Genomic DNA, 24,346 nt, shown 5'->3' with positions numbered 1-24,346 from the left:
GATCTGGGATCTATACAGGTCTCATATTGAGATTATATAGGGATACATTCAAAGACTCGAGTCCCGCCAGAACATTAAACCCTTATAGAATTGGTACACTTCTCAATAATTCGATTCTTATACAAAAATCTTTCTAGAATAGTCGTCTAATGCGCTCAAGATATCTACACCTAACTCCGAGAATCGACAACTGATCTCGAAGGATACTGGGTAATGCATCTCGATGATGTGAGCTCGAGTAGAATAGCTGTAGCACTCTTTAAATTAGAATTAGATACTGAAGTACTATTCTTCCAAATGATTTTAGACATCCGGGCGGAATGGAATGGAATGGAATGGAGGAGTACATATCGTAGACACGCAATCAAGATAACGTAAGTGACATTTTCCACCTGTATATGCATCTACGCTACTGCGGCTCGTTCTTGATCTCGTAGGTGTTTTCTTATCTGAACCACATCGTATAAACAAACAAATCTTGACTCGAACAACAAAACAAAGAAAAAGCAATTACTCGATAGACATCATGGCCAATCAACATCGATGTCAAGGAGATGAATAATCTCGAGAGCTGCACGTGGAACCAATTGTCAAGGACAGCGGTGTGGCGGGATCAATATGAGAACCTTGATGGTTAAAAGGATCGAGTTAAGGTTCATACGACTCCGCCTTGTCTATATTTTCTTTTTTCTCAATGACGAATTAAAAACTCGGGATTTAATGTGAATTTATATCTATTGACCAATCAGAAAGGATAGATGGATGCATCTATGATTTACATGATTTATTTATGATTTAACCTTTTGGAGAAAATTGAATTCGGGTCTCTCTGACTTTCTTGTTGTCTTCTTGCACCAAGCCATCAAGGTCTTCCTAGGTAATTTTATTATTCTTCCTACTGATACGACAAGGTAGAGTAGCTTAATAATATTCATCGTGTATTCATTCTCATCATTCTTGTCATTGTCATTGTTATTGTTATTGTCATTCGATTATCATTATCATCATCATCTTCTTCTTCTTCATTATTTCACAGCAACCTATGACATAAGACAATTCATTTCCTATAGCCGCGAAAACCTGTGAATATTCTGTTCGTCTTCTTCCTCTAACTCTTTCGTTCTTTCACTCTCTTACACCGTTACTTTGTTACCTCCTTCAAAGATTGTTTGCTTCGCCAGTCTCACATTCACCTAAAATCCTAATATACTCTTGCTCCTTCCGAGACTTTTTCTTGTCTACTTTTGAACTGCACTTTGGATCATTTGGACACTCATAGCTACATCACCTCGATCTACATTAATCCCACTGTGACAACACATGCAACAATACCACCTTCAATACTACCTTCTGCAACAACATCGGGGATAACCTGCGACAGCCCATACAGTCAGATTTGACCTAGTTCGACCTTGTGCCACCTTGTATTGGATACATTTTTGAGTTACTACTTGTATTTCAACCCCGCAGACGGAGAGAGTGTTTGAGGAAGTAGGAATATATCATTATAAAAGTGGCATCACAAGCCGTCAGTATGGAGGCAGACTCGTTGAGTAATGATATGAGAGGGTGGATCATGGCTATTATCAGTGGAATAGGTCAGTATAATACTCCGTGGTCCATGGACCGATGTTTGATCAACTCTAACGACAGTTTTTAGCATGTGTCATTGGTAGTTGCATAATATGCATAGATCTATTGATTAGATATATCCCCAGCAAGAAGAATTTCAGGATACAAGATAACAATGCTTTCCTAGCTGCATCTTTAAGTTTGAGTTTTGGTGTAATGGTAGGTTCTATCTTTCATCCATTCGTCTACTTGTTTACTAACCATACATTTCTTTTGTTAGATATTCTCTTCGCTATATAGTATGCTCCCATCATCGAAAAAATATCTGATGGAGGGTGGTTATACAGCTCAAGCTGCTGCATGGACTCTTCTGGCTTGTTTCGCTGCAGGATTCATTGGCATACAAATTGTTTCGAGACTCATGCATCAATTTATCCCCTCGCATGTCTCACATTGCGATCATTCTCACAATCAAGATGCAGCGCATCACGACCACGACCACGACCACAACCACAACCACAACCACAGCCACAATCACCAAACCTTCGATGGCTTTGATGACCACCATGATAATCATCTTCCACTATCAAAATCGAGTTCTCATGTAGCAGTCAATCAAGGAAACGGTGCGATGACGGAAACTACACCACTTCTCGCTTCACATGTCGGAGAGAATGGAAAGCCTTCAATTGAAGCTCTTGCACCACCAAATAAAGATTCTCAGTCAAGCAATCGCCGCCAATCCCATAATCTTACCAGGCGACCATCGCTCATGGTAGTTCATGACAGGGTGATGTCTTTTGTAAAGGATAGGAAGGCCAATTGTGACGAGAGTGGACCATGTTTTGGATATTCTGACCTTTGTGGACGAGAATGCTTGAAAACCCCCATGAGTACAAAAATTCCTTATCCGGCGCGAACTCCCACAGGCACCTTGTCAACCCGATCTCATTCTTTCACATTACCAGAAGAAGATGAAGAAGTGGCTCCAGATAGTTCAGCACAATTACGCAGGGCTACTTCCGAAACGGAAATTCCCAATTGTCATGACTCTGACATTGAAGCTCAACAACATCATCACCACGTTCCCGAAAATGCGTTCATGGATATTGGTCTTCAAACAAGTATAGCTATTGGACTACATAAATTACCAGAAGGTTTTATTACATTTGCTACAAACCATGCAAACCCCGAACTTGGAGTTTCTGTCTTTTTAGCTTTACTTGTTCATAACATCACTGAAGGGTTTGCAATGGCTTTACCATTATACCTAGCACTTGGTAGCCGACCACGAGCTATCTTCTGGAGTTCCTTCCTTGGAGGTGTGTCACAGCCAGCCGGTGCCGCAATTGCAGCCGCATGGTTTTCAATTGCCGGACGGGAAGGTCATGCGCCTAATATTGTGGCTTATGGATGTATGTTTGGTATCACGGGGGGTATTATGGCTAGTGTCGCATTGCATCTTTTCGCGGAGTGCCTGGGTCTGAATCATAATAGAAGCTTGTGCATTTCTTTTGCATTTGTGGGCATGGCGTTAATGGGTATGAGTAACGCTCTTACCTCTCAATAAGGAAGTGTGGGGATGGGAATGGAAATCGAGATGGGCACGCATTATGAATAGATGATAGGCGTTTTTATAGGATATTAGCATACCATGGGATTGGGTCTTATTTTGGAGGGTATTTGGGGAGTTTATTGTGTGTCTTTGGTGGGCTTCGATGGATATTGGATCCTTAGTTGCGAGATTCGATGTATTTTTATTTCTAAACTCTCGGGTTCGAAATTGGTGAGCGAATAGTTAGAAATATTAGTTATGCTTAGACTCAGGCTTGGTTACTATGAATACACTCAATGGTTCTGTAGCTAAGTAAATATTTATCCTTCTCTATGTGATACAAGTGGTGTGATGAATGTCTACATGAGTTTTACATGAGTGGTGAATACACAGACTCTCATGTTTTTGAAAAGGAAGGAGTCTCATAATCAGAATGTCGCCCCTTCTGAAGACGATTCTCCTTGCTTAGATTCATAGGCGAGTCAGTAGATATCTGGTCATGTAAGCTTTGTTCTCTGAGATATATTTGAGGAGATGCGCTCAATCAGGTATATAAAATCATAGATAGGATAGATATAGCTCGCGAAGTAGTTCCTCTTTGTAAATTTACCAGAGCTATTGTTACTGGTTTTTCTTCCTTTTTTATCAGGATCGTTGGTAATATGTAGTATTTAGTATGTATAATAAGAAAAGCAGTACTGGATGAAAAAAAAAAATAAGAAAATAAGGAATTTGTACACGGAATGTAATATACTGCTTGTGAGAAGATGGATGTAGATGTAGATGTAGATGTAGATGTAGATGTAGATGTAGAGGTGGAAGATGAATGACTGATTTACTATGTATATATATATATATATTTGTCACGGGTTCAATACGTAGTTAGGTGGATGCCTTAGGCAACCACCCTCCATATAGTCGGCGCCTCCCCGCCTTCTTCTGCACAACCTCGTAGAATATCATATATCTTATCTAGCACCCAGACCACACTGTGATAGTATATTCTACCTTTGAAAGAATCTTGTTGCAATAAGAGCAACCCGATTCTGAAAAGAAAATCTTTGTTCCGGCTTTTCACCTGTCTAAGGGCTAGTTTGGATGTAAAATCCGTGCTGAATCTGCTGAAATAATCTGCACTTTGTGCTATTGCGGATTCCGCAATAATATCAATCCGCTTCAAAAAGAGCGGATTATTAATTTGTGGTTTTATAGTTTGAATATCAAATCCGCCAAATAATTTGTGGTTTTTCTAGAATATTTAATTTAAATTTCAATTCGATATTAAAACCCTATATTTAAAATTGAAAACTATATAAAAAGCTTTAATAGAGTAATAATCTTAAAAAGTATTTAGAATTGGAAAAGAAATACATTTTGATTTTATCTTTTTTTTTTTCTTTTCTTTTCAAAAAAAGAATCTTTTTTTGAAATATTTTTGAAGCTATTTTCTATATATAAAATTATTTTAATAGCTAATAATACAATCATTACCCAAAATATCTCGAAAGCATTTAGAAAGTCGAAAATTATTGATAATGATAATAATTGAAAATTTATATCTATATAAAAAAGAGATAGAAAATCTCGAACTCGAAGTCCCTCTCCCTCAATTCGTTATTTCAAACGAAAACTTAAACCTATAGCAAAAGCAACCAAATCTCAAAGCCAACTTTGTGTCACGGGATCACCTCTGGGAGTATTCAGAAGCTTTACCGCTGAGCTAAACGCCCAAAAGACTAGGAGGTAGAACTGGAAGTTCTACCTTACTCTCACATATATAGCAGGACAGGACAGGACAGAAAGGGCTTAGTGTCACCCCGTGACACTTTGAGATTATAATACCTCCTTCTTTTCTCTTATTAGAGATTTATTATTTAATTCCTTTTATAATAACAATACCATCTTCAATCAGAAGAAAATACTCTTTACAAAAAAGAAAAGCTATATACAGGTATTTGATTTAAATAAAGCTTATTTTAATTATATTAATTTATAATATATAATAGAATTCCGAAATCAATAAGAGGCTCTCAATAAATATCGATACAAACAGCGATGAGAATAATAATAATGAGAGAAATGTTAATAATAGCTATAACACCAATCAAAATCCAAAATATAATATTTGTAATAGTTTAGAAAATGAAAAGAATCCCTTTACTGATATTATTGAAAGGAAGAATAAATCAGTGGATCCGAAAACTAAAACCAAAGATATTTTGAAGAAATCTATAAATCAATTCAAATGGAAACTTTATGAAAAGCTTTTTTTAAATTTAATATAAAATTATTTACAAAAGATTAATTAATAATTAGATCAATTCACTAGATAGAGAATACTTTATTATAATCAATTTGTATAAGCTATTGCTTTAGAGTATAAGATACATATTAATAGTAATAAGAATCTAACTATATCACGGAGGTAATAGCTATGTCTAATGGTCACTTTGATCAGGAGATAGGTATATAGAGTGATAATAAACTAGATTGACTTGAGGTGTGATCATAAGGATCATACCTGCTTTATATACCCTGATCAAGCGATGGAGTCGCCTAATTAGGTATATAGGGTACACAAATGAACTGAATGAAATAGTTTTAGTAATCATGGGAATGAGTACTCCGGAGGAGTACTAGGATTAATACCGTAGGGTTACACTATACGGTGAATTCCGTGACAAACTAGTAATTAAATTAAAAAGAAAATCAATTCAATATAAATGTTCTCTTTTTTTATTGTTTATTTGATCTAATTAATTTGATTTAGATTAAGGGATATTATATAGAGTATCGGTATCTTCTTAACCTATCTAATTGAAATACTAGATTCAATAAAAAGAATGATATTATGTAGCCTTATATATCTAATCATTTATAGAAAATGCTTCTACAAGCAAGTGAAGCTAATAATCGAAAATATTATTGACATCGAAGTCATTATATAGAGAGCTAATCGATTCTTTAATTTCTATTTGAAACTTGTATAGTTAATAATAAATTTACATATCATCCTATAGCTTTAATGCAATAAACAATCATTTCTTCGGATAAAGAGAATAATCTTACTAATTCAATATACTCTATACCTTTCTTAAATAAAAATATTAAAAGATAAAATAAATATAGTTCTGGGATATATAAAATAAGGAATTTATATTTTTGAGATATATTTTATTATTAATTGATTTATAATTAGAAATAAAGCGATATAAACAATCTATTACAAACTACACATTATCAAAAAGGCCTCGAAAAACTGTCTCTTTTGAAATTACAGATAGTTTATTTTATATTAATGAATCTTTAAGAGATTTTAATAAATCGAGAAATCATTCTAGTGTCTTATATACTCAAGTCGACAATCCATTATCTCTTTGACATTAAGTATATTATATAATCGTACAAAACTATTCTAGCAAATATAAGTTCCTAGGGGCTAATATTGCTTTCAAGCTTATTGATTTCCTACAATATCCGGTGCCTGATATTTGTCAATCTTATGGTGAGCTATTGATATTTATGCGTATAGGCCTATTTCAAGTAGAGTTTGTAAATAAAATCTATAGAGAGCTTAAAAAGCAGTATAAAAAGGAAAATAATGAAATACCTTTATTATTCACTTCTTTATAACAAGCTTTAAATAAAGAGTGGCTTCTAAGTTCTAATAGCTTTTGATTTAGTAGTTCTGTTTATTCTATTCTTTTTATTATATATTTTTATCAATATAACCTTTGTATTTATTCAATTAGATATTAATATTATATCTTTCAATACCTTTGTCTTATTTGATATTAATAATATATAAATACGAATAATACCTATTCACTAGTTCTGGGTATATGAAATAAAGAATATAAGTATATAGTAGCTGGCTAGTAAGAAATGGCAAGTGAGAAATGACTGGTGAGAAATGGCTAATGAGAAATGGCTGTGACGAGTCACATTATCTAGTATATAGACTCTCTTCTTTAAGATCTTTCGATCTTAAATTATCCCTTTTGGGGTTGTGTGGCCTAGTGGTAAAGAAGAGAGCTTTAGGTCCGTCACAATGGCTAGTAAGAAAACTATAAAATTTAACCTCTCAAAGTATAATATCCACCAATAACAAGGATTGCCAGTTTTATTATTCTTTGAAGAAAAATGCTATCTGTATTTTTAATAGTTTGTCTCTTTGTATGAAATGTATAATATTATAGTACTATAAATTAAATCAATAATTTACTTAATTGATAAATAAAAAGAATAGAAAACACATTTTCAAAACAAATAACTATAAAGGATTCAACTGCCTTTTGAATTACTACAAAAACAGCAGCATTCTACCTTCAACATTTTTCATTAAATATAAATTAATCCGAAACCTCTTTAACTAAATATTGAAAAGGGGCTTTTTTCAAAAGCAATTCGATTGATTTTTGATACTTTTTAATTTTTTATAATATAATTGTTATATTTAATTAATAAAAAAGAAGCTTAGAAATCAAAAAAAGATTTATTTACTTCCCACTTTTCATTAATAAGCTCTTTTAATAATTTCTGCTTTTCCTTTTTTAAACTATTTTCTTATATTTTGAATTTTTGCTTTTAAAGTTTTCTTTACATTCTTATTTTTAAAAAAAGATAATCTTTCACCTATACCTAGCTTTTATTTATTTATTAATCTCTTTCCGATATTAATATATAACATAGCTTCTTTATATAATACATTTGTAGTTTATATTATAATTACAGGATTTCCTGGAATATAATATTTTCAAGACTTAGATTTGAATTATTTCAGTTTATTATAAAAAAGATTTCAAATATTCAAGGGATGTATATCTAAAAAGCTTTAAGAATAAAAGTAAAAGGAATAAGCATTGAAAAATTAAATATTTAGAAATGTGTATTTGTAAATTAATATATTACATATTGTATAATTCAATTAATTATACTATTTATTTCTTATGAAATATAGTTATTCCAAATACAAAATATTATAAATAATATAAACAATATACTTTTAGGAATAACAATAATAATAATAATAATAAGCATTATATTTATAATATTGAATCTCTTTTAAGCTTTAAAGAATCAAAAAGATATTAGTAATAATTAAATCTAATAAAAAGAAGCTATAGGAAAAGCAAAAAGAATATTTACAAAAACGAAAAGCTAGAAATATATATAATCAAAAACAAAAATAATATCTAAAAAGCTAGAAGTCGAAAAAGAGAAAGATAGGAAAAAGTATCAGATTTCTTATATTTTGAAAGTGCTTTGTAAAACTTCTGATTTTTTAAAGGTATTTTTTTTATTTATTTATAGTGATTAACGTCTTGTAGGGGACCTCCCTAGGGGTATGAAAGATGTGGCTAGATCTAGAGTTACAAATACAGAAAGGTGTTGATGTGTATGCTAGTAAAACCTTATAGGGTAAACCCAGTTCCTTTTATATATCCTAAACAAGCCAGTGTAATATTTACAAATAGAGTTGTTTGATCGGCTCTATATTCCTAGCACTTTCTATTACTTGTGAAAAGGAGTGCTTTGATTGTATGATTACTTTTATTATAAAACCATATAGGCAGAAGCAATATATATAAATATATTACTTCAAAGAAGTAGGTGTATATATAATGATGCTTTATAAAAACAGAGGATTCAATTATTAGATTACTCAAAAGAAATAGTCGGAACAATGGTTCCGCTAAGTAGTGGAGTAACATATAAGCACAGTAATAACAACTGAAGAGAAGATCAGTTTCCTTTCAGCATTCGATCGATCGCTTTTATAGTTTATAATAAAAAAACTCTATTAGGGTTAGTAATAGATTGTTAGAATTTAGTAAAATTGTATTAAAAGGTTTATACTAAAGTGGTCTATAAGGTGATATATAAAATAGATTTATATAGATCAGATCGCTATAGCCTTAAGTTGTAGAATAGTGGGAGAGTGGCCCGATCACTATACTACTGAACCAGTTGGGCTCCTTGCGGAGGACAATGGTCTTTTTGTCTTTTTTTAAAGGTATTGAAGAATAAACAAAATGAAATAATTATACAAACTCGATTGAATATCGAAATGCAATAATCCTAATATATAGATTCAAATGAAAATCTGATTTTAATTAATTTTATTTAGAAAAGTATTAAAAACAAAAAACCTTATTCAAAATAATAATAACTCTGTATTAGAATCTAAATCAAATAATTCCAAATAGATTTTGAGAATTGGGAAATCGATATTAATAAGAAAGAGGAAGAGGAAAAAAAGGAATCTGATGATAAAAAAGAGAATAATAAAATTAGAAAACTTGAAAAGATTAACTTGAAAACTTGAATATTAATCAAGAATTAAAACAAATATAAAGATATAATATTTATTAGTTTTATAAATACTAATATATAAATTTAAATAATTAGACTTTCTGTTCACAATGAAGGAGCAGGCCAGTGGAATGCATGTAATATTGACTATGTAGATTAGTAGTACTAAGGTAAAATCTAACTATAAAGTGGAAATGATATATGTATAGTAACATAGTACACATACCACAACTTCCAACACTCCCCCAGAAAGCGTACTCTCTTAACTTCTATAATTAGTTTTGAAGCCCTAGCATATTTTTGAATCTCTCAAATATTACTCTTACACATAATTTTATTAATCCATCTACAACCATATCATTTGTATTGATATAACTAATATTGACTAGACATTTTCTATAAGATCCCGAATGAAATAATGATATATATCAATATGCTTTGATTGCTCATATAGATATAGATTCTTGATTAGTACTAACACTCCTTGATTATCTCCAAGCATTTGAACTTCACCGTTACTCCCGATATACTGTAATCACTCTAAATCTCTCAAAGTTGAGCTACTTATTACCCTTATTTGATAAACATTGTTATAAAAATTGTCACGGATCGCACCCAATCGCAGCTGCGATCGCTCACGTGCGCGCTTGCGCACGTGCACGATCACGTGTACATAGCTAGTATATAGGAGCGCTCTACGAGCGCTTTGCTCCCGATTCTGTAGTTGTAGATTCTAAGGATAAATTGTACCCTGCTCTCGCAGTTCTTCTAAGGCAAAGTGTCACATTATCTACAAACTCACTATACGATCGCACGGCCATCTGGTGGCCGATCAAATAATACCTTATAACCATAATACCTTCTTGGGTATATCGAGGACGTTCGATATTACTTATAGGAAGAGGGCTGATTCCGAGTAAATCTACTCGACGGAAGACAACAAACCCCAACATACAGAGTTACAAGTACCGCTATCATGTCCGACCCATTTACCTCAAAGGGACTCCATCGCTCTCCCCCTCTCGCCGGCCGAGCGCCCCCAGCCGACGACAGTCAATCTCAACGGAGCGACGGTTACAGTCCTTACGGTTCTAATGTAAATACTGATAGACGTGGAAAGGGTAAACAGCCTGGAAACGACTCCTCGATCGAGGCATTAACTCTCGAGGGTAGCATGCCGACGCACACTCTCCCGTCACAGGAAGAACAAGTGCCGACCCTTAAAGACTTTGAGGACTTGCGGAACGAAATCGCAAGACTCAAAGACGAATTGTTACAGCGTAGTCTTAGTACCGCTCACCCATCTCAACCTCCAAGACACCGACAGCAACATCACGCAGATTCCCTTGCGAATCGCGGAGTCCGGACTCCTGATGTTCCAGTCGATTCTATTGAGAGGGCATCTCCTACTACCGGGAAAAGGAAAGAAGAACAAGAAAAACCCCCCGCTCGCGAAGTCAGTCTTCGCGACGATCCCTTCCGAGTACCGATAGCAGACCCCTCTCAAACCCGGTCGCCCTGCCGAGCGACCCACAAATTCACCGAACACCCCACTCTCGTTCACCTACCACTGCAGTAGAGCGTCCGTACATTCCGAAGCCACCAATCTTTCATCCAAACTCAAAGATGGTGTGGAGCCGAAAGCAAGCCTCTGGCAGCTATTGGTCACCGAGCGACTCGAACTTTACGAAATTCGCTCATCTCGGAAGCGCAACGGCGATCTTATGTAGTAGATCAGACGGAAGGAGAGGCACAAGAACACGTGTTCTCGCTGTACACTCAGTCCCCCGCTTGACAGGACAGCAATTGATCGATCAGCTCGCAGCCATTTACAAGAACCCGGCCGAAGCCGATCACGCACGAACTGAGTACGAACACTGGTTATGCCTAATAACACCCAACGAGGAAACTTCCTAGTATGGTATCGCAGGTTTAGACTATTAGCTACACAGGCGGAAATCACCGATCCGACAACTCTCCTCCGCGATCTGGAAAGAAAAATATCCGATTTTCCTCCGACGAGCTATTGGCCTCCACATCAACGAATGCTACACTGTTGAGGACCTGGCTACCAAGCTTACTGAGATCGACGAACTCGAAGTTACGCTTCGAGAACGCAATCGTCACAGAACGACTAAAGAGACACCTCTTAGAAAGCCATCTAGTACACCGATTCGTCGACTACCCCTAGAAGCACTCTCCGCTCATCGGGTAATTCGAACCCATCTACTCAGTTTCACACCCAATATCCTCCTCGCACTCCTACTGGCTATACAGGAACCTTCAAGCCAAACAACACTCCATCTCCAGGAAACAATTTCAATCGTAGTACTACCGCCCCCGCATCGGGAGTGAATCCCAGTTTCACGCCACGCACAGGTAATGTAAGCGCTATGGCCGAGATCCAAGAGATTGGAGAAGACGAAGAGTTCTACGATGTAGAAGAGAATGCCGAGGAGGATGTAAACCAAGAAGTGCAAGCGGAAGCTGTCGAGTCCGCTCGCACTGCCGAAGACCAACGTTTAAATCAACACGCTTAGGTAGAAGTTCCCTCCTAAGCGCGATCCGGGACATGAGATTCCTCGATTTGACAAAACTAATGGGAGGTGATTCCATGAACCTACCATGCACACTTTCGAAGAACGGATATTCATACAATACTCAATCTCTCATAGATTCCGGAGCGAATGGCTTCGCTTTTATCGACAAGACACTCCTTTCATTATTATTCCCTATGTTCAAACCCCGCTTCATACTACTCGAACCACCGATTGAAGTCAAAAGCTACAATGGTGTACGAGGTGAAGCTATCACTCATTTCACATTTCTTAATTTCACGATTGATGCTCGACAACAGTCTTATTTGCCATTTCTCATCACCGATTTGGGTTCACATAGTGTAATCCTAGGTCGCAAATGGTTGGCAGAGACCCGAGTTAAAGTCGATTGTTTTAACCGACGCCTCGAATGGCCTCCCGAGCATCCTCCTACTGTTTCCTTATCAAAAAATATACTTTTAACCAGAGACAGTCTTCAACAACCCAGAATCAGTCACTTGAGACAGAAAGATGCTGACGATCGGAACGCCCGATTGGAAGAGATGTACCACCGACTTGACAATGGACAACCGACCATAGCACCGATTGTACCTGAGATACTTATTACCCCTCCCCAAGAGACTAATACAGTAATCTCAGATGCGATCGAAGCTCAGGTTCCAGTCAATCTGAAGAAGAAACCTACTCTCGGTCAAATCTCTATTCAGTCTGTTTACGAATCCCTCCCGCTTCGTATCTCCGACACGTTCGACATCTATGCACTCAAGCCGACTCAATTTCAACTCACCTGCAAGAGAAGCAAGGATCATGAGATCTTTACAGTCACATGTACAGAGATTGACGATGTCATCTCGATTCACAAATCTAGTCAAGACAACAACCATCGAATCTCAACCGCAGTTGCTGCCTTAAACAGTTCTAAACCAGAAACTATCGCTGCTCTCAATCGCGTCATCGCAGACGTCGAGACGGAGCCTCCGATCCCCGAAGCTTACCAGCAATATCACCGAGCGTTCTCCAAGCGCGAGTCCGACATCCTACCTCTCTCCCGGTCGTACGATCACAAGATCATACTTGAAGGAGAAGGTGAAAAAGCTCTCAAATACAGTCCCCTGTATAAGATGTCGCTCGAACAGCTTGAGGTCGTTAAAGAATACATCACAGAGAACCTTGCCAAAGGATTTATAGAACCCAGCCAAGCACCGTTCGCAGCGCCGATTCTCTTCGTGAGAAAGCCGAATGGAAGCTTAAGGTTCTGTATAGACTTCCGACTACTCAATTCTTTAACACGCAAAGACAGGTACCCTCTACCTCTCATTGACGAGACACTCGCACGACTCGCTGGTGCGAAGGTGTATACCAAATTAGACATTCGACAAGCGTTCCATCGCATCCGCATGGATCCAGCTTCCGAAGAATACACTACCTTCCGCACTCGATATGGTTCCTACAAATGCAAAGTTTTACCTTTTGGACTGACAAACGGCCCTGCGACTTATCAACGATATATGAACGATGTCCTATTTGACTATTTAGATGACTTCTGTACTGCTTACCTCGATGATATTCTTATATATTCTGAAAACGAAGATGAACACGAGGAACACGTCAAGCGCGTCCTCGAACGACTTGAGTCCGCTGGCCTCCAGGCAGACCTCAAGAAGTGTGAATTCAACGTCAAACGTACAAAGTATTTAGGTTTTATCATCTCTACAGACGGCGTACAAGTCGATCCAGAAAAGATTGAAGTGGTCGCTACTTGGACTTACCCCACTACCGTAAAAGGTGTCCAATCGTTCTTAGGTTTTTGTAACTTTTACCGCCGATTCATCAAGGATTACGGTATAATAGCAAAACCTCTTCATGAACTCACAAAAGCGAACGTCAAATTCCACTTCGACGAAATCTGTCAAATTGCATTTGATATACTCAAAGATAGACTCATCTCCGCTCCTCTCCTGCAGCATTACGACTATACACTACCCTGTATGCTGGAAACCGATGCATCCGATGGTGTAGTCGCTAGCGTGCTATCTCAGAAGCACGGCGACGAATGGTTACCAGTTGCCTACTTTTCGAAAACGATGGTCGCCGCCGAGCTGAACTACGAAGTTCATGATAAAGAAATGCTCGCGATCATCAAATCCCTAGGCCACTGGAAAGCCGAACTTGCCGGATCCCCGCACCAGATCAAAGTGTACACCGATCATAAAGCGCTCGAGTACTTTATGTCTACCAAACAGCTAAACGCTCGACAAGCGCGCTGGGCAGAACTACTCGCCGATTATAACTTCATCATCATGTACCGTGCTGGAAAGAACAATCCACTCGCAGATGCGCTTACACGCCGCACTGACGAGTTGGATCAACAGAACAGTACTAAGAAGAAGAATCGTCTTCAGCAGCTTATAAAAGATGATCAAGTGGACACAAAGATCATACGCGAATCTCTGCGGCAAGACCCGGACGTAGTCGCAAACATCGACATACACACAATCACACCGCTTTTCGATATCGTAAATCGCATCATTGAAGCAAATAGATCCCATCCGAGTTTAGAAGCTCTGCGCGTTCAGACTACCAAATCGCACAAGCATCTCACGCTCGAGAAAGGACTCTTGCTTTACGACGATCGACTTTACGTACCGGACACCGAAAATCTGCGAACCTATTTGATTCGCGAAGTTCACGATTCAGTCTCCACTGCACACCCTGGTGTCAAAAAGACCTACGCTCTCTTGGCCAATCAATACTATTGGAAGAACATGAACGATACAATCGACCAATATATACGGAATTGCCACAAATGCAAGCGCAGCTCCGTACCAAGAGATCGCACTCCCGGTCTCCTCCACCCGCTCCCGATCCCTACGCGAGCATGGCAACACGTCACCATGGACTACTGCAGTTTCAACAAGGATAAATACGGTTACGACAACGTATTCGTCATTATCGACCGATTGACCAAACAAGCTATTTCGATACCCTGTCATAAATCAATCGATTCGAGAGATCAGGCCCGCTTGTACCTATACCATGTATACAGATACTACGGTGCCCCGGAGACTATAATCTCTGATCGTGGTCCTCAATTCATATCCAAATTCTGGCAAGAATTCAATAATATCTTAGGAACGCAAGTCAAGTTATCTACCGCTCACCACCCGCAAACTGACGGTCAAACTGAGATTTATAATCAATATCTCCAACAACGCTTGCGACCCTTTATAAGCTATTATCAAGATGATTGGTCTGAATTCCTACCAATGATGGACTACGCTCAACTCACGCTTCCCCATGAATCACTAGGTGGTCAAACCCCGTACGAGACCTTGTATGGCTACCTACCCCGCAATCCCTGGGATTGGAAACTCGACTCCACCGCGCCTGTCGACGATTTGAATATAACCGATGCTAGAGAGTATGCCAAACGCAATAAACTAGCACTCGATCGAGCAAAAGAAAATATCTTGCGTGCGCAAGAAAAGATGTCTCGATCGGCCAACTCGCATCGCCGCTCAGTCGACTTCGACGTGGGAGACTACGTATGGCTCAGTATGAGGGACTTTCCGACACAACGACCGTCCAAGAAACTGGATTACCCTACTCAAGGGAGATTCAAGATCATTGGTCGGGCCGGAGATTCCTTCCGATTGGACTTACCGCCCACTATGAAAGTCCACCCCGTGTTTCCACCTAGCAAGCTCCGCAAAGCGGCAGACGACCCACTTCCCGGACAAATCCTCGAACCACCGCCCCCAATAAATATCACCGGTGATACCGAATGGGAAGTGGAGCGTATTCTAGCTGTAAAGAAAGTACGCCGACAGCTTAAGTACAGAGTATCGTGGCTGAACGCCGATGACGATCTCACCTGGTACCCCGCCTCTGACTTAAAAACTGCCCCGCACCACCTCCGTGACTTCCACCTACGAAATCCCACTCTGCCAGGACCCCCTACGCACCTACCGGAGTGGATTCGTCTCTACGAGAGTGGAAAGGATGATTACGATTTCACAGACAACAATCAATGTATGAATGAAAAAGACAGAAAGAACTTCTTTAATTCATTATTGTGACAAAGAAAATCCTAATCGCACGAGAGGCTGAAAGCGACCGGACAAAGATGAAATGTCAACAAAGAAAGTCTTTTCCCCTGCCCGGCAGACTTAAACCAAGCCAGAAAGAAAGCCTCTACGGGCATCAACGGTTACGGTCGGGCGAGGCACGACAGCAAAGACTGGATGGTTTAAACCGAAATACCAGCCGAGTCCCCAGCCAACAGCGACGACAAGCACACACAGGACAACCACAAGCCGAAAGACAAGACGACCCTTAGTCGCAGCACGCGCGACAACAAGACCGAGCTGGCGCTCAGTCGCACCCAACCGCTCGCGAGCTGCCGAAAGCTCTGCTTCCATCTGAGTTACGACGAGCTGGTGCTGCTGCTCCAATTCGTCTCCCCGCGCTGCAACCTCCGCCACGCGACGCTCCGCGGCTTCTCGAGCAAGGGTAAGAGGAAGCATTTCTTTCGAAACGCGACTCTTTAGCTCCTCCCGCATGTCAAGCTATCTCAAGAGTTAACTTTGCTAAAAGCTGGCAAAGTTGTAACTTACCTCTGCCATGTTGCCGTACTCAGCAATAGCCGATCGGTATTGGAGAAACATCTTGCGCGTATCCCCGTCAGGCAAGCGCTCACACTTATGCTTGCCAGCCAGACAAAGCAGACAGCGAGATTGACCAGACGATTGTCCAGGAAGTCGATAGCAGACGCCATCTCCCTTGCCGGAAACACAACTGCGTACGCAGCCAGCACAAACCCAGCCGTCCTCCCGAACGCATTGTTCCCGCTGTGGTACCGTCTTTTTTGGTGACCTCTTGCTTGGAGATCCCCACTCGTCGACGTCAACGAAGCCAACGCTTCTGCGACGGGGCGTATCGAATTTGCGACCAGGTTGACTTTGACGCAAGGCCTCCAGGATGTCTTCCTCAACTATCTCGCCATCATTTTCGAGATCACGAAAATGACGTACCGCTGCGGTCAACTTGTCAGCGAACTTCTTTTCGTAATCGTCAACACGATCGATCAAGGGATCGTATTCTTCCTCCGAATTCTGCCTCGGAAGACGATGGAACGGATACATCCAATGAGCATATCGAAGATCGACCCCACCCTCAGGCACGTTGCCTTCGGCATCTGTAATCGCACTTGTTAGACAAGCCGACCGCAAGCCGGAGACACCAAAAGAAAGTCTCGCTTACGTGCATCTTCGTCGTCCAACCCATCTTCCTCATCATCCTCCTCCTCGCCGACAGGATCACTGCCACTCCCGCTGCGGCTCGACTCCTCCTCTTCCTCAACAGGACGCTTGCCTCGCGCAACAGAAGAGGCAGACGCTCTCTTCGCCGCAAGCTGTAAAGAAGCATATCAGCAAAGCAAACGCAAAAGAAAAATAAACAACTCACCGCCGCACGCGCGTCCTCCCGCTGCTTCAGCTGCGCTGGCGACAACTTGCTCTTGCTGCTGCGTTTTCTTGATGGTGTGGAAGGCATATTGATTATTGATCGAGGGATACGAAGAAGGTGAGTGACCGGAAAAGATTTGGAAGAGAGAGGGAAATTCGGGCGATCTATATGCTTCGAAGGTTTCGCGCTGTTGCTAGGCTACAGGACGGTTTCCTCCGTTTCCCATGCGCCTTCCCGTCGCGAAAAAAGCAAAATTTGCGCACACGCCCGTTTACCACGCCATGCTACAACGTAAACAACGACGCCTCATTGGGATCGCCGATGCGTCTACGGATTAGGTAATTGTGAAGCTTGAGGGCAAGCTTTTTCGAAAGGGGGGGTAGTGTCACGGATCGCACCCAATCGCAGCTGCGATCGCTCACGTGCGCGCTTGCGCACGTGCACGATCACGTGTACATAGCTAGTATATAGGAGCGCTCTACGAGCGCTTTGCTCCCGATTCTGTAGTTGTAGATTCTAAGGATAAATTGTACCCTGCTCTCGCAGTTCTTCTAAGGCAAAGTGTCACAAAAATGTACTCAGCTTCTGTATTAAATATAGCTACAGATATCTGCTTCTTGCTTGCCTATAAGATTGATCCACTATAGAATATTACTATTCCATTAGAGATACTTTTTCGATCAATTCTATCACTTGCCCAATCTACATCGGTATATACTTTGATAGTCCATTATGGGAAATCATATTCTTTACAAATATCTGATTGAACTCCCCCAGACCCAAAACGTAGTTTCTGTTTAATAGTCGATCTCAAATATCTTATAAGGTTTTTGAATACAACATTATAATATTTGATAGGATTCGATATAGCTTATACTAATCTCCCGAGACTGAATATAATATCCGGTCTAATATAAACTATAGAATAGATTATACTGCCAATTGCTTATTAATATTCGTTTATATCAATAAGCTTATCATTTAGAAGTGTTGATTACAATTAATTATAATCCGAGATTGATATTTTCCTTGAAGTGTATTGACCATAGGAAATCCCAAAACGAATAAGTATTGTATCTAGATATTCTTTTTGATTTATAGTTAACATTTTCTTAAATCTATTATAAATAATATGTATTTCTAAGATCTTATTAATCTCCTTTAAGTTTTTGATATTGAATTAAGCTGAAAGGTTATAATAAAACCATTTAATATCTCGTTTTTGTATAGTAGCAATAACAATATTATCTATATAAACTAGGAGAAATAGCTATTACAAATAATTAGTATATAAATATAGGTTTGAAAGACTTTATACAAAACCCATCTTAATTAATTCTTCTTTTAGAAAAAAAAAACGCCCTATTCTATGGGGCAGAGGTATGGTACGCAGGACAAACAAAAACCACTAGACAGTACCGAGACGGGACACTAGTAGTAGTGAGCGTCTGATTAGGAGGAGCGATTCTAGCTATCAATAAGGTTCTACGAATAGCAATCAGAGGAGTCCTTTCAGTCTGGCGAATGACTTCGAATATAGTAATAATGAGGGACAGCGCTCTCCTATTAGTAGAAGTAGTATTAGAATAAATAAAATGGAGAGCAGCTCTTTGTGCCCAAACTATTGATCCAAAACATTTGCTTTATTATCGAGGGATAAGAGCCACCTATTTCTCTGATAGTAGGGAAGGCTAATTGCAGCTAGCCAGAACAAAGGTTTAGGTGATCAGTTAATGTTTTTTCCGAATCAAGGAGATGACTTTAGTAGGGCTTTATTATATATCAGAGTGTCGAATGGATCTTACTAGAGGTTTTATGAAAGAGGTAGTAATAGAGCAGTTTCAGGAATAATGGAATAAGTGTATATATAATCAGATTACTATATTCTTTGATGAATCGGAATAGATCGATAAGGATGGTAGGCGAGTAGAATATGGATATATTGTATATAAAGGATAGACAGTAGTATACAAAGGAAACGGTGGATTGTATTACAACTCTCATATATTCAATACGAAAGCGATCGGGGTATACCGAGGCCTCCAAGCAGCGATCAGAAATATTACTGATATAAAACAAATGGAAATCTGTATATACATCAATAGCACATCAGTGATATAGGGAATGAAAGGCATAGCCTTTATTACATTACAATGGGCTTTCCTCAAATGTCACAAATTGATATAAACGTATTCGATTCAGATCAAATAGTCGTTAGGCTATATAAGGATCGAAAGGAATAAGCATGTGAATATACTTGCTAACAAAGGGATAAGAAAATCAGCCTCAAGATATGCGAATCGATCTATAATAAGCGGTATCCGCTTTATAGCAAAAACTACTATGGAATCGGTAGCACAGATGTGGTAAATCAAACAGATACCAATGCTCTCCAAATAGTACCAGAAATAAGACCCAAAGAATATAAACAAATGCCCTAAGGAATTAGAACTCTCATAAGCAACTCTCTATTGCATACTAGCGATCCGCTCAGTATATAGCGATTTCGAAAACTATTATTAATAATTTAAATACAAGGAAGCAATAATCCACTGCTTATATGGAATATTCAAATCCTCTGAGCATATTATATATTGCCACAAAGTCCTCACGACCTATAAAACCTGGCCCCCAGATATCAAGCCCAAATATCCACCCTGCAATCAAGTAGTTCAAAAACAATTACTAAAACAATTAATATATATATTAACCAAATTCACTAAATTTATTGTTATAATAGATTTTTATAAAAATATATATCCTAAAACATTATCAAAAGAATAAAAAGAGAGAAGAAAAGGGATCGATTAATTTAAACAAATATAAATAGGAAATAGGAAAGAATAAATCTAGAAAAACTATATAGAAGAAAATTGAAGTATACAGCATATCATATTGCAATAGAATATATATAAAAACTATCCTTATAGAATAAAGCAGCTTTCAAACAAATACTATATAGGAGATCGGAAAGCATATACAAAGACGCTCAGAGAATCGGAGACAAAGGTGTAAGTGCACTAGCCATCGCTTGGGAGGCTATTGAGGATATTGAGACCCTATCCCTAGGAAAGGGGGATCATATAAACTAGAAGATCATCCCGCAGTTAGCCCAACCGTAATGCCCCCTGGGAGGCTCGCCTATACGGCCCGGTTGAAAATTACTAATAATAATAATAATAATAATTTTAGAAAAAAACTTCAATCTTTATTAGCTTGTTTTAGTTTATAAAAGCTTTGAAGTATATATAGGATACGATTGTAACAAACTTGGATACCTTGAAAGAGTATTAAATAGATTTCTTTTTTTAAGTATAATTCGATGAATATATTTTTGATATTGAAATAAGAATATTCAAGATCTTTTCTTACAATAATTACAAGGAAAAGGCGAAGAGTATTGAGTCGAACTATGAGAACAAAGGTTTCGTTATAATCTTTACTTAAAACTTAATTAAATCCTCTAGTTATCAATCTGGCTTTGAATCGCTTTATCTTATTATCTTTTGTTTTGACAGTAAATACCTATTTTGTTAAAACTAGATTACTTTTTTGTAATAAAATAAATTCTTTTCAAGTATTATTCTTGATTAATGAATCTACTTCTTCTTGAATTACAGCTTACTAGTTTTTTGTGTGCCTCTTATTTACTATTACATCTTTGTATGTATTTGATATTTTGATTTCTAGTATTTTTGTTATTAGCAAAGTGATTTCAATCTTTATTGATATATTCTCTAAAAGAATCAAGATCTTAAAAGCAATTCTATTATTTGTTTTCATTTCAAATTAATGAATATTTAAGATCACAATTATAGTATATTCGATTAATTCTGATGCTAGTTTATTCAAAGAAACGAGCAGAGATCGAATAATCTTAAAAGTATATCCTTTCATATTGTTATTGTTATCTTTCTTTCTTTTTCTGAGATCATACCTCGAATTTGATAATATTGAAGTAGGTGCAGATACAGATGTTATAGGTGATAAAGTTTCATGAGGTAATATAATCGAATCCAATAGTGTAGAATCAGAAGTGAAATAATCTTAAATAAGATAATCTCTATCTCTTTATTGTTTTCTTTTATTGGTTTTAATAAATTATCAATTACTTGTCGGATATTTCTATGTTTGTCTTTATTAAAGTGTGATATTCTAGTCTTTGTTTGTTTTAATACTAGTAAGTATATCTTTATCGAGTCTGTAATTATTCCATTTGGTGATATTGGTAGATCAATCAGAATAAACGATGATTCAGGGACATTCTTAGGTCTACCACGAGGCCTACAATCAGATTCTATATTCTTAATATCTTGTGATCTGGCTGTATAGTTTCTGAGTTTGAGATCCAGATCCCTTCCTTTGTAGCTTTCGTTGATTGTAATATAATAAGAGTAGTAAGTATAACCTAATTCTGGTGAATAAACCTTTATATGCTTGGTGGTATCTTTTGAGTATCCCAGGAATATCCCAACCCTTGTTGTATTGCGAAGTTTATTATGCCTTTATTCTATTAAAATAATTTTGAGATTAATATAAGTATAATATCGACTCCCCTAGATCTTGTATATATCGATATCTAATAATGTATTTATAAATACTTCAAATAGACTTCAATCAATTCCATTTGTATCTAGGCTAATACTAGTATAGTTTCGAATATATATATTATGTTCAACAGCTTTATCCCAAAACTCTAATAATAAGTGAGCTTCTTTCAACATTGCTTTCATATCGGTTTCTACAGTGTGTCCCCTGGTCCAGATGGTATTACTCAGGAAATCATTACAAAAGCATACAAAGCCATTCCACAACCTTCTTTACTCTATATAACAAGCTTCTCAATATCGAATATCACCCACAATACTGAAAACAAGTTACTAAAGCAATCCTTAAAAAAGCTTCGAAGCTAGATTATTCGATATCAAAAGCTTATAGAGTTATTGTACTTTTCAATTGTTTAGGAAAAGTAAACAAAAGAATCTTAGCTTAAAGATTAGGATATCTAACGGAAACTATTTATCTCTTACATTATAACCAAATAGGAGGACGACAAAAGAAATCGGTAATCGATATAGTTTTCCTTTTAAATACAAAGATTGAAAGTAATAAACAAGCTAATATTAAGATCTCAATCTTATTTATAAATATAAAAGGTACCTTTGATTATATTTCGAAAAATCGACTTTTAGAGATTTGTAAAAAATTATAATTATCTACAAATCTTATTGTTTGGATAGCTTCATTTTTACAATATAGATAACTAAAACTATCCTTCAATAATCAAACCGAATCCTTCAAATCGATTTCTATGGGTATACTATAAGGTAGTTCGATTTCGCTGATTCTCTTCTTGATATATATCCGAGATCTCTTTCAATATAATTCAATCAAATTCCTTTTCTATATTGATGATATTGTATTTATTATTAATTCAAATATTTAAAGAAAGAATATCAATTTGTTAGAAAGAGCTACAAAACAGTTATACGAATTTAGCTCAAAGAATGTAATCCAATTCGATTTAGTTAAAACAGAGTTAATGCATTTCTCATTGTCTAAATTAACAGTTCAATACTCAATCATTCTGTTTAATTCAGAAATAGTAATATTCCAATCTTTAATTAGATAACTTGGTATTTGGTTCGATTTGAATCTCAAATTCGATTAATATGTTAATATCAGAGTAGTATAAGTAAAGGGAGTTTTTCAACAAATAGCCCGATTAACTAATACAAAAAAGGGTTTTAGTTCTAGAGCTATAAAATAGTTATATTTAGTTTATATAACAAGCATTGCGGATTACAAATCAGAGATCTGGTGGAAAGGATAGACCAAATTCAAGGATATCCTTCAATCATTTCAAAACCTAACTCTTCGAAAGATACTTAAAATCTTCAAAACTACTCCAATCTTTTCAATAGAAATCGAAGTAGGTTTAAAGCTAGCAAAAATCCGTTTAGATTCAAATATAAGACGATACGCTTTCCGATTAGTAAAACTTTCTTCTAATTATTTAATCAATATCGAAAAAGAATTACTATCTCAATACAAATTGGATTCAAAAGTAATAGCTATTTCTCGAAAGAAACGATATAAGTTATTTCAATTAAATAAAATTAGAAAATCAATAGATCAAGACTTTAATTTATTTACTTTCGAAAAGATTATATATTTCAACTTTTCTTTTTGGAAAAGAGAAACTTTTTATAAAGTTAATATTAGTAAAGCCTTAAAAGAAGATATAGTTATTCTTTATAATATTATATTCAAATATAGAGATAACAATATAGTTTATATATATATCGATGCATCTTCTACTGTAAAAGGAATTGGAATAGGAGTGGGGATAGTTGCAATACAATCAAATGGATCAACTTCTTATTGAAAACAAATCAATATTAGTCTAAATCAATTAGTTTATAATGGAGAACTCTTTAAAATTACAAAAACTATCGAATATACTAGCACTATAGCATATGAAGGCCAGAAATTTAAGATCTATTCGAACAATCAAGTTGGACTTTATTACTTCAAAACCCCCTTTGATTATCCAGAACAAGCCTATCAAATAAAAACAATTGAAGTGGTAAAAATTATTAGAGCAAAAAAAACCGAAGTCTTTTTAAATTGAGTTCCAGGTCATATTTCAATACAAAAAAACGAAATAACAAATAAATTAACAAAAAAAGGTAACTTCGATATAGGCCACTTCAAGCGAAACCAATATAAGACTACTTAGTATAATAATAAAGGAATATGATTCCAATTAATAACTAAAGATATTTAATTAATACAAATCCAGATTGAATCAATCCGATATAACCTATTTGAAACTTTTTTTATAAAAAATTGGCTCCAAAATCAAGTTACCGAAAAG

At 36.8% G+C, this 24,346-nt stretch overlaps 1 protein-coding gene across 1 annotated transcript; it reads left to right on the top strand.

The window, feature by feature from the left end:
• The first annotated feature begins 886 nt into the window (after nt 1–886).
• Nucleotides 887–3,446, top strand: EAF02_001252 (uncharacterized protein). The gene is made up of 3 exons (XM_038897300.1): nt 887–1,598; nt 1,661–1,791; nt 1,853–3,446. Exons 1-3 carry the CDS (start codon nt 1,535–1,537, stop codon nt 3,140–3,142), a joined length of 1,485 nt encoding a protein of 494 aa, XP_038764159.1. The 5' UTR covers nt 887–1,534; the 3' UTR covers nt 3,143–3,446.
• The last annotated feature ends 20,900 nt before the right edge of the window (nt 3,447–24,346 follow it).

This window comes from Botrytis sinoallii (genome assembly GCF_014898435.1).
Source record: "Botrytis sinoallii strain Bc 23 chromosome Unknown BSIN_001, whole genome shotgun sequence".
Lineage (NCBI taxonomy): Eukaryota > Fungi > Ascomycota > Leotiomycetes > Helotiales > Sclerotiniaceae > Botrytis > Botrytis sinoallii.
Note: the sequence above shows the minus strand (reverse complement) of the source record. Positions and strands in the feature narration are given on the sequence as shown.